The sequence below is a fragment of the Rhinopithecus roxellana genome, chromosome 5 (genome assembly GCF_007565055.1).
Source record: "Rhinopithecus roxellana isolate Shanxi Qingling chromosome 5, ASM756505v1, whole genome shotgun sequence".
NCBI classification, from domain to species: Eukaryota; Metazoa; Chordata; class Mammalia; order Primates; family Cercopithecidae; genus Rhinopithecus; species Rhinopithecus roxellana.
Window position 1 is genome coordinate 57,364,248 of NC_044553.1, and position 16,204 is coordinate 57,380,451.

The 16,204-nt window shown below is 30.9% G+C and overlaps 1 protein-coding gene across 11 annotated transcripts in view; it reads left to right on the forward strand.

The window, feature by feature from the left end:
• Positions 1–16,204, forward strand: part of NOVA1 (NOVA alternative splicing regulator 1) — a 149,938-nt gene that overhangs the window by 106,748 nt on the left and 26,986 nt on the right. For all 11 annotated transcript variants that reach the window (XM_030931725.1, XM_030931715.1, XM_030931716.1 and 8 more), the window contains one exon: positions 8,623–8,789. In XM_030931725.1, coding sequence (XP_030787585.1) covers positions 8,623–8,789 — 167 coding nt within the window. The remainder of the gene's footprint in view (positions 1–8,622; positions 8,790–16,204) is intronic.

Consider the following 16,204-nt stretch of genomic DNA (forward strand, 5'->3'; position numbering starts at 1 on the left):
AACTTTGTTACATGTCAGAAATTAATGTCAGAGACATTAATTTTCTTGCTGTCACCTCATAAGCAATCTCTTGATTCGTGACCATGCTGCATGTCCATTGCAATGCTGCTCCCCTTACTTTTACATGACTCTGATTTGCTATGCATTCCACCACTGGTCACACTTCTGAGTTTCTGAGCTTGACTTGATATCACATGTTTGTTGCAAACTTTTCGCAGCTGGGACATGTGATATCAAATCAAACTTTGCAAAAGTGAATTCCTGTTAATACATAAAGAATAGATAGAAGAATTTCAAGTGCCATTTTTCTTATAGCAAAAATTTAGAAGTACAAATTACTCTCAAAAATGGAGATATTGATTGGGAGTGGAGACAAGTCAGCAAATCTCTATTATGTACATATAAAATGTAATTGCACTTTAATAAAAATGTGTTACGGCAGTCTCATATTTCTGTAATTATGGAAATTAAAAGGTTATACTATTGACATAACTAGGATTGCTATAGTGATCCTAAATTTAGCATAAACCTATGCTAAGGATGAATGAATAGCTAGTAATCATAACTGTTTTTGCATAGCCTCAAAATTTAAAAACTAGAAATAAATTGTAATATGTTTGAGAACAATTGCAGTTGTTATGTAAAATTTTCAGATATATCTGTTTTCAGGGTTCTTCAGAAGTTAGATTCCTCAGCTTTGCAGATGCCACTTTATGGGAATGGCTAGTTAAGTAAATTAGTATGCCATTTGCATGATGAGACAGAGAATGAATGAATGACAAGCTAGACAACATCTACTTTGCCATTCATTCTCTTCCTAAGTTCTCTGAAGAATGAATATTTTTAGATTTTTCTGAAAAATATACTCTCATCCTTTGACTTGATTTGTTATATTTTAATGTCAAAACATGTTCTATAAACAGAATCAGGCCTTCACTATGTTGACTTTGGATTAAGCATGTTATATGGCCTTTTGCAAATTTTTACAGTTGAAAAGTAGAGATATAATTGTGTAGAGTTAATCACCTGGAGAAGAAACGCAGTTATTACTTTGCATCATAAGATGCCAATTCTTATGATTTCTTTTTTTAAATGGACTTTTCTTGAAATAGTGTATTTTCTCCTCAGTAATTGTAGGGTAGGAGGAAGTATTATCAAATGTGCGTAACTGTACAATGGTATAAAAGCTGCAATTACAAATTGAACTTACTTTTAATGGCAATTTTATCAAGTACTTTTGTTGATCTGAAAACTTGTCCTAAAAAATCTTACTAATAGCCCACATAGTTATTAACCATCTCCTGTGGTGGTCTGTTCTCTGCAAGAAGGGTCAATCATTTCTTTTTATGACAGATTTGGAATAAATCTTTGGAGAAATATTGATGGAATTAAGACCATGCTTTCTAAAGAAATATCAAAGTTACGTGAAAATCATTTTTCCACAATCAACTGAAACATATGTGATTTTCTTAAATGTGTTAAATTTGCTAGCTGGCCTAATATTACATTCATAGGAAGTATGTGGTCTAATGGTAAAAAATTGTTTTTGACAAGACGTTTACTATTCTCTGCGTTTCCTATATGTCTTTTTGCAGTTGCTTCCATTTCCATACATGTAAGTTGGAGATATCTGTCCTGATTATTGTGAACATTAAATGAAATTTTATGTGTGTAGATAAATTTTACTAACAATATATAAATATATGTATTGTAATTAATATTATTTCTCTTCTATAAATCACAAAATGGCTTATAAACATAAGGAAGCATGATTACTGTTAAAGTCACTTAAAAGAATATTCTGAGATGCATATTGGTTCAAATTTTAAGTTATTCCATATGCGTATAGGGACATAGAAAGGAAACAAAGAAAAGGTCTGTAGTTGTGAGCTTCAGAGACCTTTGAATTGCTTCATTTCTTGAAATTGGTTAAGTATATACTTTCCCCTGAAAGAATGTAATACTGCATTGCTACAACTAGAAAACCCTTAAATGTCCTTCAGTGGAGCTTCTGCTGACACATTACCTTAAATACTGGTAAATGAGACTTTTGCTTATGTAATTATAGAAATAAATTTGGTAACCTAAGAAATGAATGTAAATCATCTATTTATAAAGACAATACGAAAAATGATTATCATATATAGACTATTATGGGTGATTTTTATTAAATAAATGGTGACATAGTCTGTTGAAAGGATACTCTATGTTTTAGTTTTAAAAATTAATATGCCTATATAGAATTTTAAATCTTTTAAGAAGAAAACATTAAAGTAATATTTTATCTGTTTACACTGACCCGGAACTTGGAAATAAAGAGAAATGAAACAAAACATGATTTCATAAAGGCCACATATTCCCTATGGTTGTAACTAGGAACACTAGGAACCTACTCGTGTTTTTCTTTTGTTTTTGTTTGGGTTTTTTTTTTTTTTTTTTTTTTTTTTTTTGAAACAGAGTCTCGCTCTGTGCGCAGACTGGAGTGCAGTGGCGCGATCTCAGCTCACTGCAAGCTCCGCCTGCCGGGTTCACGCCATTCTCCGGCCTCAGCCTCCCGAGGAGCTGGGACTACAAGCGCCTGCCACCACGCCTGGCTAATTTTCTGTATTTTAGTAGAGATGGGGTTTCACTGTGTTAGCCAGGATGGTCGCGATCTCCTGATCTCGTGATCCGCCCACCTGGGCCTCCCAAAGTGTTGGGATTACAGGCGTGAGCCACCCTTCCCAGCACGGAACCTACTTGTTGATAGTTTATATAATTTTAACAATCTTCTTTAACTGTGTATTACTGGGTTGCTGAGGACTAGAAACAGCAAATTATGAGAAGAGCCTTTTGTAATCAGATATTTTAGCAAACAGCAAGAATAAGTGGCAAAAAGGAAAAATATGAAAACGGAAAGGATACCACTCACAAAGCAGTTTGTATAAGAGTAAATATACATACCTACAAATAGCAAAGAAATTTAAATATATTTGAAAATACATATTGCAAGATATTTCTTGATATGATAGAAACTAAATGTTTACTTGAATGAAATAAATCCATGTTCATCAAAATATTAGCTATCCAAAATTAGTAATTTCTCTGCATAAGTAGCAGTTATCTCTATAAATTATCTGTATATCAAGTTGTTTTAAATATCAGCTTTTACCTATTGGAGTTAATTGATATTTACATTTTCTTAAGTTCTTTTGGAGGCCAAAATTATTGCTGTAGATTGTCATAGAAGTGTTAATAAATTTTCTACTACATTTTGGTATTATTGTTTTATTTTGTGATGTTTCAGTGTTACTCATCCAACCAAATGACTTACTGTATACTAACATTAATATTTCCTAAATAATTATGTCTGTATTATTTCATAAGATACTGAGTTGTATTTCCAGTAGGAATATAAGCTGATGCATTTTCTTTTATATGAACAGAATGTTCATTAATTTTCATTATAGATGGCAATTGGAACTATGTGGATCAAATCATTAGCATATATTCATTATTCTAGAATAGTGTTACTGTGGTTTGAATAATGTCTCAGGTATATCTAAACAGTTTTTAATAGCACTTTAGACCACAATAAAAAATATTTATTTTTCTCCCTAACAATATTATTTTAGGTAGAGTTCGTTTTCAGAGTTTATCTATTTTTTCTACCTTAGGAAAAAGAAAAAAAAATGTCAAATTATCCGTTATTTCTCCTACTATCTTTCTCAAAACACTTTCACCAAGTGCCCTTTTTTAATGATAAATTACAACTTATTATAGTTTTTAAATCATTTTCCAAAATATACCTCCTTTTTGTGTTCATTGAATGATCTTATAAACCAAGAGATTTACTGGCTTTATATATATTTTGTAGATTAAAAAGGCCTTAGAAATCAGTCACATATATGTTTCAAAATACAGAGGAGAAATTTTAGACTCAGTAAGTTGTTTATTTAAAAAAAAACAAAATACTTGTTGAGTATCTGTAGTGTGCCAGGCACTGTTCTAGGCATTGGAGATACAGTAATAAACATGACAAAGTCCCTTTCATACTGTTGTTTTTGTCTCTGCTGAGCCTGTCATTGTCTCCCAATGTTTTTTATAACTGTTATTTTCTTTTAGTATTCTTTCTCTGTGTTTTATTTCTCTTATGTATAGTGTCTGTCCACATGAACTAGAATATGAGCTCCATGAAGGCAGGGTTTGTTTGTTTGTTTTTCCTGTTTGGTCATTGCTGTATCTTCAGCTTCTAATGTGATACTTATTTAGTGGGGACTGAATACATTTTTATCAAATGAATTAATGAACTGAGTAAAAACCATGGGCCAGGAGCATGTGACATTCTGAAACCCAAGTGACATGTTTTTAGAACAGAATGGTCACCTATTGACAGCATAAAATGCTGCTGATGGGGCAAACAACATGAAGACTTGAAGATTAGATTTATCCGGGTACAGCCGTGATGAATGCTTTCAGTAGAGTTGTAGAATCTACTAAATTCAAGGGGGAAAAAAAAGCCATATTGGAGTATATTCAAGATTGGGTGATGAGGAAGTAGAAAGTATCTATAAAACTCATTCAGGGAATTTTGAGGGATAAGGGAATTGAGCAGCAACTACAAGAGGCATATATAAAATAGTACAATGAATTTCTTTATACCCTTCATCTATATCAACAGTATCAAGATTTGTCATGCCTAAAAGGTTTACTCCTTTTTTGTTGTTGCAGAAATATTTTGATGCAAGTTCAGTCACATTTTACCTGTACGTATTTCAGTATTCATCTCAGAAAAGAAAAAAAAATGACACTTTCTGTAAACTGATGCCATAATCTCACATGTCAAAGTTAACAGTAATTATTTGATACTAATACTCTGTCCTTGTCATTGCCTCAATTTTGTTTCAAGTGAAAATTGTTTAATTTTGGACCCAACCAAATTCTGATTTACATTAAGTCATAGTACATTTTAAGTTTTCTTTTGTCCGGAGAGTAATCTCTTCTTTATTGACGAAGCTGCATCAGTTGTATTGTAAACTGTTTTTGTGTCTTTGCTTCATTATGGTATCATTTATTTGTCTATTTTCAGTATTAATCTGTAGTGCTGTTTGATTAGATTTAGGTTTCAACTACTTTTGAGTACATCATAATTGGTTCTGTGTGCTTTTTATTACATCACATCAAGAAGCATATAATGTTTGGTTTTCATACTCATAATGCTTATGTTGATCATTGAAGTCAGTTGGTAATATCTGATGTTTTTATTGATAATTTTATATTAACCTTTCATCTAATGATTTTATCCATTTATGATCTTTACCAAACTTAATTTTGTCATTAGCTTTGCAAAAGAGTAATTTTCTCTGTCAGTGTCTTTAAAAATTGTAGAAATTACAACATATTTCCTGCTGATGGGAATAATTCAATAGAAAAAAATTATGATGTAAGAAATAACTCTAACTGGAGAAGCAGTGGACTTGGTAGCTAAGGAGGTACAGGGCCCAGTGCATAAGTGATGGATCACCTTAGGTAGAAACAGGAACTGTGTAACTGACTTACCCAAACTTATAGTATAGCACAGAATATATTTTATTAAATTTCTATGAAAACTTTGTTATTAAAACTGATAGATGTATGTGATTTTAGAAACCTGTGCATTTTTAACATTTGATATTGTATGTTAAATCAAAACTTAAAGTCATTGTAAATGTCAATGCCTGTATTTGGCATTGCCCCTTCTTATTACACTTTTTGTGATTTCTTTCTTAAAAGTGCAGTTTTAAATTAATGGTCTCTTAGGCCGGGCACAGTGGCTTACACCTGTAATCCTAGCACTTTGGGAGGCTGAGGTGGGCAGATCCCTTGAGCTCAGGAGAGAAGCCTATGCCACATGTCGAAACCCTGTCTCTACAAAAAATCCAAAAAATTAGCCAGGCATGCTGGTGCGTTCCTGTAGTCCCAGCTGCTTGGAGGGCTGAGGCGTGAGGATCACTCTTGAGCCCAGGTGGTCGAGGCTGCAGTAAGCCAAGATCCCACCACTGCACTGCAGCCTGAGTGACAAAGTGAGACTCTGTCTCAAAAACATTAATTAATCAATTAATTAATTAATGATATCTTATGTACCTCTATCTTATACAAAATATAGGCATGTACTTTTATGTAACTGCTTTTCACCTCTTGTTGCTAGTCTCTTTCAAAGAGAAATAAATGCTACTGTTAAATAAAATGATAAACAACAAGCAGTTTAGATTAGACACTAATTGAGCCTAAAAGCCTTTAAAATTACAAAACCAGCAACTTTTATGATTTATAGGCTCATTTTTTTAAACAAATTTTGGTGATACACCTGACAGTCTCCCTTTTTTGTGACTTTCTCCTAAAAATTACAGTTTTATGTTTTCTGAGTGAAAAGGCCATACGTTCAGTAGAAGAATATGATAGCATCTCTTCTGAGGATTGTAGCATTTCTGAGTGGGCAGATATAGAATCTCTTTTTTTCTTTCTTTTTTTTATGTTAATAGTTCTAATGCAAATTATGTAATTTAATTTTCAAACAATATGTACTGCAATTGTGAACCCGTGAACTACTTTCTAGTGTCCCACAGATGCTAATATGTGAAATTTAGCTTTAGACAATCATAATTCTTTATGGCTCAGTAATTTCCACTCACTATCTGTTAGTCTATACAATCTGAAAAGTGTAGGGGCCACTGTGTGCTCTGACATTGTTTGTATTATCAGAATTTTATTGACTGCATAGATTTATAATCTCTTTAGTTATTTAGTGCCATGTTTTGTTTGTTTGTTTTTCTTTTTTTCTTTTTTTTTTAATCTCTATTTAAATTAGACTGTTTTGGCATCCACAAAAGAGCACTCTGTAGTTGTCTCCAAAAACAAGAATGTAATCTGATCTCTGTTTCATATTGTCTGCTGACCTGGATAAGCACACTTTGTATTAGCTACATTGATCAGTTCCTTTCTAGTCATTTATTGGACACTTTATACATTGCCTTGTAAAGACTCCCTAGAGTATCCCCATAAACTAGATCATTTTATGCAGGAACCACAATATACATCAAGATAGATAAGTATGAGAAAAGCTGATTAAGAGAAACTGTAAAAATTAAACACACAGACTCACATTATGTTTTTCAGGCTTTATCCACCCTTACAAATGAAAGCCATATATATTTTCTGTTGAAATATTTTGTAAAATCCAGGAGACTTAGATTTTTGTAGATTTGAATTTTCATTGTTTAAAACATGACAATTTTGTTTAGGTATGTCTCTAAGTTTTTCTTTTATTTCTGCTTCTAATTCCTGTAATCTAATTCTGTCTTCTAGAAGTATTAATGATATTCTTTTACTATTATTTTAATTTCAAAACTACTAGAAAAGTGGTCTTGGTGTCAGAATCTTTAAAACAGTATAAACTCCTTACGACTTTGTAAATATTTGTAGTTTCACAAATTTGCCCTTCAGAATGTATTTTAAAACATTTTACAAAGTACCTTGGAATTTTGAAACAGTAGCACCAAAAGGAAATATGTTAGGTAATTGAAAATGTTTCCATTAATTCAAAAAATCTTTTATAAATTTTAAAATCCCATTTTTTTGAACATTTTAACAACTGTTTAGAAAAGAAATACTTATTTCTTAGAAGCAAGTTCATATGTTATGTTGGGACACTGAGAAGATTACAGTGGAATACCAGGCTTCTACAATAAGCCTCAGAATAGTCTGAAAAACTAATTTATTTTTATTGCCTTAATGTATATCTGTAAAGTATAAAATAGGCGGTAGGACCTGTGTGTTAGACCCAATTTCACCTTAGTCTTGTCTTGCATCATATATTTACATTTTATTCACAAGATATGAAATAAATACTATTAATATCTGACGTATTTATGAATTTCAAGTTTCATAAACTATTTAAATTTCATGTTTAGTCCTAATATTTTTTATAAAAATTTTATCATCAATAAAGACAGCACTGATTCATTTATCCAACAAATGTTTACAGTGTACCTATTATGTGTCAGAAGCTATTGTAAACTTTGAGGATACTACAGCACAAAACAAAACAAATTTACACTCCACCTAGAGCTTATATTCTAGTGAAAAAGTGAAAAAGTGAATGTAAAATATCAGGTAACGAGTGTTGCTATGATTAAAGAAAGAGCGTGGTAAGTGATGGAACAAATGTACTATCTATGTTGTTACCACCATTATTTTCAGATTGTAATGTCCTACAATTCTCTGGTTTTTTCCCCGTGAAGAGTAAGCTCTTTGAAAACTGGGTTTATTGATCTCTACTGGCATGTTACCAGTTTCTAACCCTAAGTTCTTTTTTAAGTACTCAATAAATATTTATTATGTCAATGAATCAGCGTTATGTTCACAACTTCTCTGGATCTCTGATTCAGTTGGAATCCAAATGCCCTTTTTGAGACTAAAACAACTAGAAAAGAATTTATAAAAGGAATCATGAGAAGAGACATGTATATATTATGTTTGGTACAATTAAATGTTTTAAATTAGAGTTCTGCATTTTACATTTTTTTGGCATTATGATATCCTTTTTCAGAGTTTTTTTAATACAAAATATGGAATATTTTCTGAAAATCAATCTTTTATCCACAGGTACTACTGAGCGAGTGTGTTTGATCCAGGGAACAGTTGAAGCATTGAATGCAGTTCATGGATTCATTGCAGAAAAAATTCGAGAAATGCCCCAAAATGTGGCCAAGACAGAACCAGTCAGCATTCTACAACCCCAGACCACCGTTAATCCAGATCGCATCAAACAAGTGAGTGTTTAGTTGAGAAATCAAAGGGAAATATCCACAGCATAGTATAAGTTCCGTACAAAAGCAGCCTTAAAGTCTTAGCATAAAACTTTTATTTTAAGCATACATAAAACATACCAGAGTTGTCTTTAGTTATTTAAAGACTATCAAGGTCTCATCCTTAGATTGATCAATTAATTTATTGATCAATTGAATTATTCATTTATTAGTGTTACATTGAGGAACACTATGTGAATCTTAGTGATTGCCCTTTTTAAATTTATAGACACAAACTTAATTTATAGGAATTGAATCTGTTTAAAATTATATCACTTTTTAAATAAAGTATAAATACTGCAATGACACATTCAAAATTTCTAATATCCTATTTTTAGTGATATTTGTAGTTTTCAGAATAGTTATTATGCATAGAGGCTCCTGTTTTGTTAATTTTTTATCAAAAATTATGTTCTACATTTTTTATCAAAAAATGTATAGTAAATTTATGTACCTACCATACAGTTGTTTGTTACAAATCAGTTTTTGTGTTTTGTGTAACTTATGTAGTATTTAAACATATGTCATAAAGGGCCAGTATTCATTTTTAATGTATGAGATTTTTTGTAAAAAAATTTTACTTGGGAAAAACTCATGTGAGTTTTTAAGATTGAGTAATGGCTGACATGATGTAGGGGGAACATGACACTATTTCATGTTAAATAAGGTGGATTCTTCCACTGTAAACTCTTCTACATCTATAAATTTATTATGTTCATAATTATTATTTCTACCTTTACCCTTTTATAATTAGTATCTTAATTTGTGACTTAATTTTACTATCACAGACTATGGCTTCAAAACAAATGTATTACTCTTCATTAATTCACAGAATATTTAATTTACAGAATACTCATGTTCATTGTAATAAAATTGAAATGTAGCTCAAAGTCTTATTAATTTCATGTTTCTGAATTTAAAAAGTATTCTTATACTGAACAGCGTTGTGAATCTTACAATTTTAGCAATATATAGATAAATATAATATTGAATAATATAAACATAGAAATTGATAATTAGGTAATATATTTTCAAATTATAGACTAATGTCTAATTTTATACTAATTACTTTTTTTAAAAAAATCCCTTTATGTTTAAATCATGAGTAGGTAGTTGTTATTCTGTACAAAAGTATTCATATTATACTCGTTGTCAATGTCAAATGGTTCAGTTTATACCCTTCATAAGTCTTAAAGGAAGTATCCCTTAATGTATACATGGGAGAATATAAATATTTTAAAGCTGTAAATATCAGTGGATATTTTATTTTTTACAGCCATTTATAGTTGTGTTTATTTTTTTTTTACCGTCAGTGAATACAAGGAATAATTTGAAGACTGAATTCTTGAAAGTAATACTGTGACTTTATCCAGAGCTTAAAAGTAGAAGTATAGTTAAAGACTTGGGTTAAAATCACCTGGGGCTAAGAGTTTACAGAATAAGCACTGAAGTATAAGGTCTATTGGCTTTCTGCCTTAATCCAGCCTATAAATTTCTCCTTTTATTTTGTAATTTCTTTGAAAAAATTCAAACATTTAGGGATAGAAGCCAATATCTTGATTTTTTTTCTAAGTAAAACATAAAATTTAGTAGTATGATACCATTGACAATATGTTCAGGATACTGATATGAATTATTATTTTTTATAAGAACAAATATCTCATACCACCAAATAATGGTCTATGAATCATTGTTACAATTCCAATTTTCTATATGGCAGTATGAGATTTGCAGGCTATCATATATCCAGTGCCAGTATAGATTTATGAAGACTAGAATTTTAAAATATTTGCCTTATTTTTATTTGCCTTTTTGGATAATGTTATTTAAATTCAAGATAAGTATAAAAATAATAATGATTTATTGACGTTTGTGTATTTGCATCCATTTGTAAGCCTTGTAGGTATTCACGGAATTAAAAGTATTATTGGTTATTTAATATTTTCGTGTAATCAATGATGTATGTGACAGTGTATCATTTAAAAGGATTTATTAAAAAGACAACACTAACTCTAATAGGACATTGTATTTAACACTTACATATTTTCTTTATAATATAAAAGTTGAAATTTTTATTTGAAAATCAAGTAAAGCAGTGAAATGTTTTTCCAAAATACTATAAATCAGTCAGACCTTTTGCTCTAAGTTTGAGATTCTCTGACTTTCTAGGTATCCAGTTTTACCAATGTAGTACTCTTTGCTGGATTATTCTCTAAATAACAAGTATATAAATTTAAATGACCTTAATTTTACTTCTGAAAAATTATGCTGTTATTCAGTATAAAATAATTATTTCTAAAATCATTTTGCAATAGAATAGATTAAAATATATTTTGTATGTTGCTTATGTATGTTTTAAACTAAGTAAATTGAATGAACCAGGTGTTTTACCCAGTTGAAAACTGCCCTTATTTACTGAGTGGGTTCTCAGACAAGTATAATTTCTTGGGAAAGTAGTGCCTACTGGTCTCTCAGGTCTTTCATATACTAGAATAATGAAATTTAGCACAACAGCCTTATATATAACTTGATATATTAGATCTTGTGGAATATTTAATTCTTAATTCATATATGTATTTTTTTCTAAAAGCTACATCAGGGAAGAAGTGGTTATGGACGTGTAAAGAATTCTCTTGTATTTAAAAAAAATGAAAGTAAGATATCAAAAATATTTCATTTAACCCAAAGAATTTTACTGTTATCATGATAAATTGACAAAAATAGCACTTGTTAATTTGTTTGTTCATTATTCATGGACATGAATAATTATGAATTTACTAAATGCTTTCTTAGTAAGTAGCAAAATATACTAAATTGTAGCCCTTGCCCTTGCAGACCAGTTTGTGAGATAAATACTTAAAATAACTTATAAAAATTAAAATTGTAGGCCGGTTGCAGTGGCTCACGCCTGTAATCGCAGCACTTTGGGTGGCCGAGGCGGGCGGATCACGAGGTCAGGAGATCGAGACCATCCTGGCTAACACGGTGAAACCCCGTCTCTACTAAAAATACAAAAAATTAACTGGGCGTGGTGGCGGGTGCCTGTAGTCCCAGCTACTCGGGAGGCTGAGGCAGGAGAATGGCTTGAACCGGGAGACGGAGCTTGCAGTGAGCCGAGATCGTGCCATTGCACTCCAGCCTGGGCTACAAGAGCAAAGCTCCGTCTCAAAAGAAAAAAAAAAAATTAAAATTGTATTAATATACCAAAACTATAATGTATACAATATGCTATAAAAATTCAGAGGCGTGGCCAGGTGCTGTGGCTCACGCCTGTAATCCCAGCTCTTTGGGAGACTGAGGCAGGCAGATCACCTGAGGTCGGAAGTTTGAGACCAACCTGACCAACGTGGAGAAACCCCATCTCTACTGAAAATACAAAATTAGCCGGGTATGGTGGCGCATGCCTGTGGTCCCAGCTGCTGGGGAGGCTGTGGCGGGAGAATCGCTTGAACCCGGTAGGCGGAGGTTGCAGTGATCCGAGATCATGCCGTTGCACTCCAGCCTGGGCAGCAAGAACGAAGTTCTGGCTCCAAAAAAAAAAAAAAAATCAGAGCCATGTAAAAGAAATACAGGCCAGACTGACAGTTAATAGTCTTCTAAATAGATGAAAACTTGACTGGACCTTGAAGAATGTATAGGAATAGCCTAATTAGAGGAGAAGAAAGAAAAACATTTATTTTAGGAAGGTGAAACGATATGAATTTGGGGTGAAGGGTATCATATTTGTTGAATAGTAAGGAGACTGTATTGGCAGAAGTGGGACATTTATGTTGCAGTTGAGAGGGAATTAATGTTAGATAGATAGTATGGAGCCAGATAATGAAAAACCTTTGTTGTCCAGTCAAAGGACGTCCTATGGAATACAGATTTGCCAAACATTTTCCTAAAGAGCCCTTTTAATTTATCTGTAAGATTGTGTGGGAATAAAAAGAAGTCACTTATGCAGTTTGTTCTCTCTTGCACTAAAAATCCTGACAGACTCTTAGAGTGCTTGTAGGTACAGCTATTCATAGGAAAAAGAGAACTGTGAATTGACTAGTTTGGATGCTGGAAGACAGTTCGCTTGTTGGAAAAAAAGGAGGATATTTGTCAGAAATTAAAAACTAAGGATGACAGTTACATATTTAAATATTTTATTCATTTTGGTACAGTATGTATACAAATGATACAGTATACAGATTTATTTAACAACACAAAATAGGGGTTTGGGAAGGTGATTACTTCAGTAATGTTACTTCACTAGTAATAGATTTTGAATTACAATGGAGATTTGTTCTCTGCTGTTTTCACTTTGCCTATAAATATCAGAGGTTCTTGACAGTCTATTACTGCAGACTTGCTTGAAAGCAAGCTCTGTTTATTACAGTGTTTATTAATAATAATATTATCTGGCCCAGCAAAACTATCATTTGTTAACAAGAATTCATCTCATAATGTGTAATAATCTTGTACTTATTTCCAAAAGCCCAGTTATGTCTACATTTAATTAAGTACCTACTGTTAAATTCTTGAATTTTAAAAAAACTTTATTCCAAAAGATCCACTGTTTTAAAATTGTTAGTAATTTTTCTGTAATAAGTATTTTCACCCTTCAATGTCTAAAGAATTATTCAACAGCCATACAAGTAATGTAGATAAAATACATATTATGCTTTTCCATTTGAAAGAAAACATGACGCTAAGAAATGACTCTGTCCTTCACATTCATTATTTGAAAAATGTAGAAAAAAAATATCGTAGGAATGTGTACTTTGTTCTAATACATCAATATATGATGTTATGTGGATATTCAATTAATTACATCTTCATGATGTATATCAGAAATTTTACTAAAGGATATTTAACATTAAACCGCTAAGCTTTAACTCTGCACAGTAAATGGATGAAAACAATTTGCTTATAAAATATTAAGGAAACAGGCCAGGAGCAGTTGCTCTTGCCAGTAATCTCAGCACTTTAGGAGGCTAAGGCAGAGGATTGCTTGAAGCCAGGAGTTTGAGACCAGCCTGGGCAACAAAGTGAGACCCTATCTGTATAACATAATAATAAGAAGAAGAAAATAAAATATTAAGAAAATAAAAGATTTGTACATTTATTGAATGTACAACTGTACATTGAAATGTTTCTTAATGGATTTTTGTTTTATAAGAAATCTGTATGGTTTTATCTATATGGTTGAGAACAACTATCACACCTGTTCCATTAATTTAATAATCTTTTACAAGTATTACTTTAGTATATTTACATTTAGCTGTTTATGAGAACACTTTTTCTCCTAGTATCAAAAATGACCAACTGAAATGAAACTTTCCAGAATATTTTTATTGTTATAAATTGAATTTATAAAGCAGGGGTCCTTTTGTGCTTAGAAGTATTTATATGAATAATAGCTGGAAAACTCGTCGCATCTTTATTTCATTACATTTTCATTATTTTAAGAATTTAAAGTAAGAAAATATAGAGACAACTTACTGTAACATTTCAACAGTCTTATAACTTGAAACCCAAACTTGCATAATTTTTACTTGTTTATTAAATATATTAAAATGTAACCTCTTAACAGATTATGATGTTTACCAACCAAAATTTTAATTATCTTAAGCACATTGATATTATCTAGAAATTTAAAATCATTGATTTTATTCCTGTTGAAAAGAAACAGCATCACAATTATTAAGGACAATTTAGATGAATGTAAATTGTATCAATTATTAATACATGTCCAATATTTTATATATATGCCAAACAGAAAGACAATAAAAATTGACAGATCATATTAATCTAAGTAATTACAAATTCTGAGTGGTTTGATATTAAATTTTAATTTCAATTAAAAGTTTAATTTGCAATTAAACTTTTTCTACATAGTTCTTTGCAATTAAGACCTTGTTGAGAATTTGTATCCAAGACAAAGTGGATGTCGTATAAAACCTATAGTGCTTCAGAATGGTTTTCCATTAGACAGTAATTCTAAGGAAATAGAAGACCTCAACACACATAGAATCATGCTTCTGTAGGTTAATCAACATGGATTCTAAGCTATATTGGGAGAAATGATCTCTAGATTTATTTAACACATACTTAGTCACCAGACTCATTATTCATCTGAGATTAGTACAGAACAGATTTTTACGTGTATGTTAACTCCTCCCAGGTATCCTCTGTAGTAACAGTTGTAACCAACGGTAGAAAAATAAAACCTTTACTATTCAATTCATAGAACAAATCTTAGGATGGAGTCCTTAGCACATGTCTTAGCATAGTATTGCATGGAGAATAAAATACTAGGGAATTTTTTAATTATTGAAAATGAAATCTTTCTTGAGAAAGAGCAAGAATTAATTATAAAAAACAAAAATAGAAAATAAAAGATGTAAAACTTTTTAAAATTTTGAGGATTTACTGATTACTATAGTTCTCCTACCCCTTTTTTTATATGATTTGGTAAAAATCTTGGTTTGACTCACTATTAGTTGTAGCCTTCCTAGAAGTATTTAGGTTTTAACTTTAGAAGAATCGGAATTATTTGAGGAGTGGACTATATAAAACATGGTATGATGTTAGAACCAGTAGTATTTTGTTACTGGAGGGCAGTGAATTAACCAGAAGCCTGCTAATTTCTTATTCTTTTTTTTTTTTTTACTCTTAATGGCTTTATTGTACCCAAATTACAGCTTTTGAAATGTTAAATGCAAAAATATGACTTCAAGTAATTTCATCTGCTTTTCCTGACACTGCTGAACCTTTAAAGTTATGCTTTTGCTCATATCTGAGTAATTTTGACAAATATATATTAATATAATGTAAAACATAATACCCATATACAATTGTATCTTTAATATAAAAACGTATCCCATTTCACCTACTTAGAAATATTATCTATTGAGGATGTAACATAAGCAATGCTATTTTGCTTAGTGAACATATGACACTTAAAAACATTCTTAACACCTTACACTTTTAAGGTTTTTCTGTTAGACATAAGAACTTTTTAAAATATCTTAATGAATTGTTCAACATATGTAGATGACCTTATATAACATATTATGTATATAGTAAGTGTATATGTTTACAAGTGAACAATAAATATGATTCCTAACATTTTTGTGTTTATTTTTAACACAGCTGATGATGCTATATTATACTCTTCCTCTATATTAAATTTACTCTTTAGGATAAATGATAAAAATATTATGATAATTTGTTAGAATGCTATTAGTTACCTGTTTATTAATATGAGGTTAATGTTTACATTTTCAGACGGGCCTTAAATTTATTAAAAATTAATATTTTAGAAGATAATGTGATATTAAGAACTCAGAACTTCACATTTAATTGCTTTTAAGTATGGATCCCTAAATTCATGTGGAATCAACTTG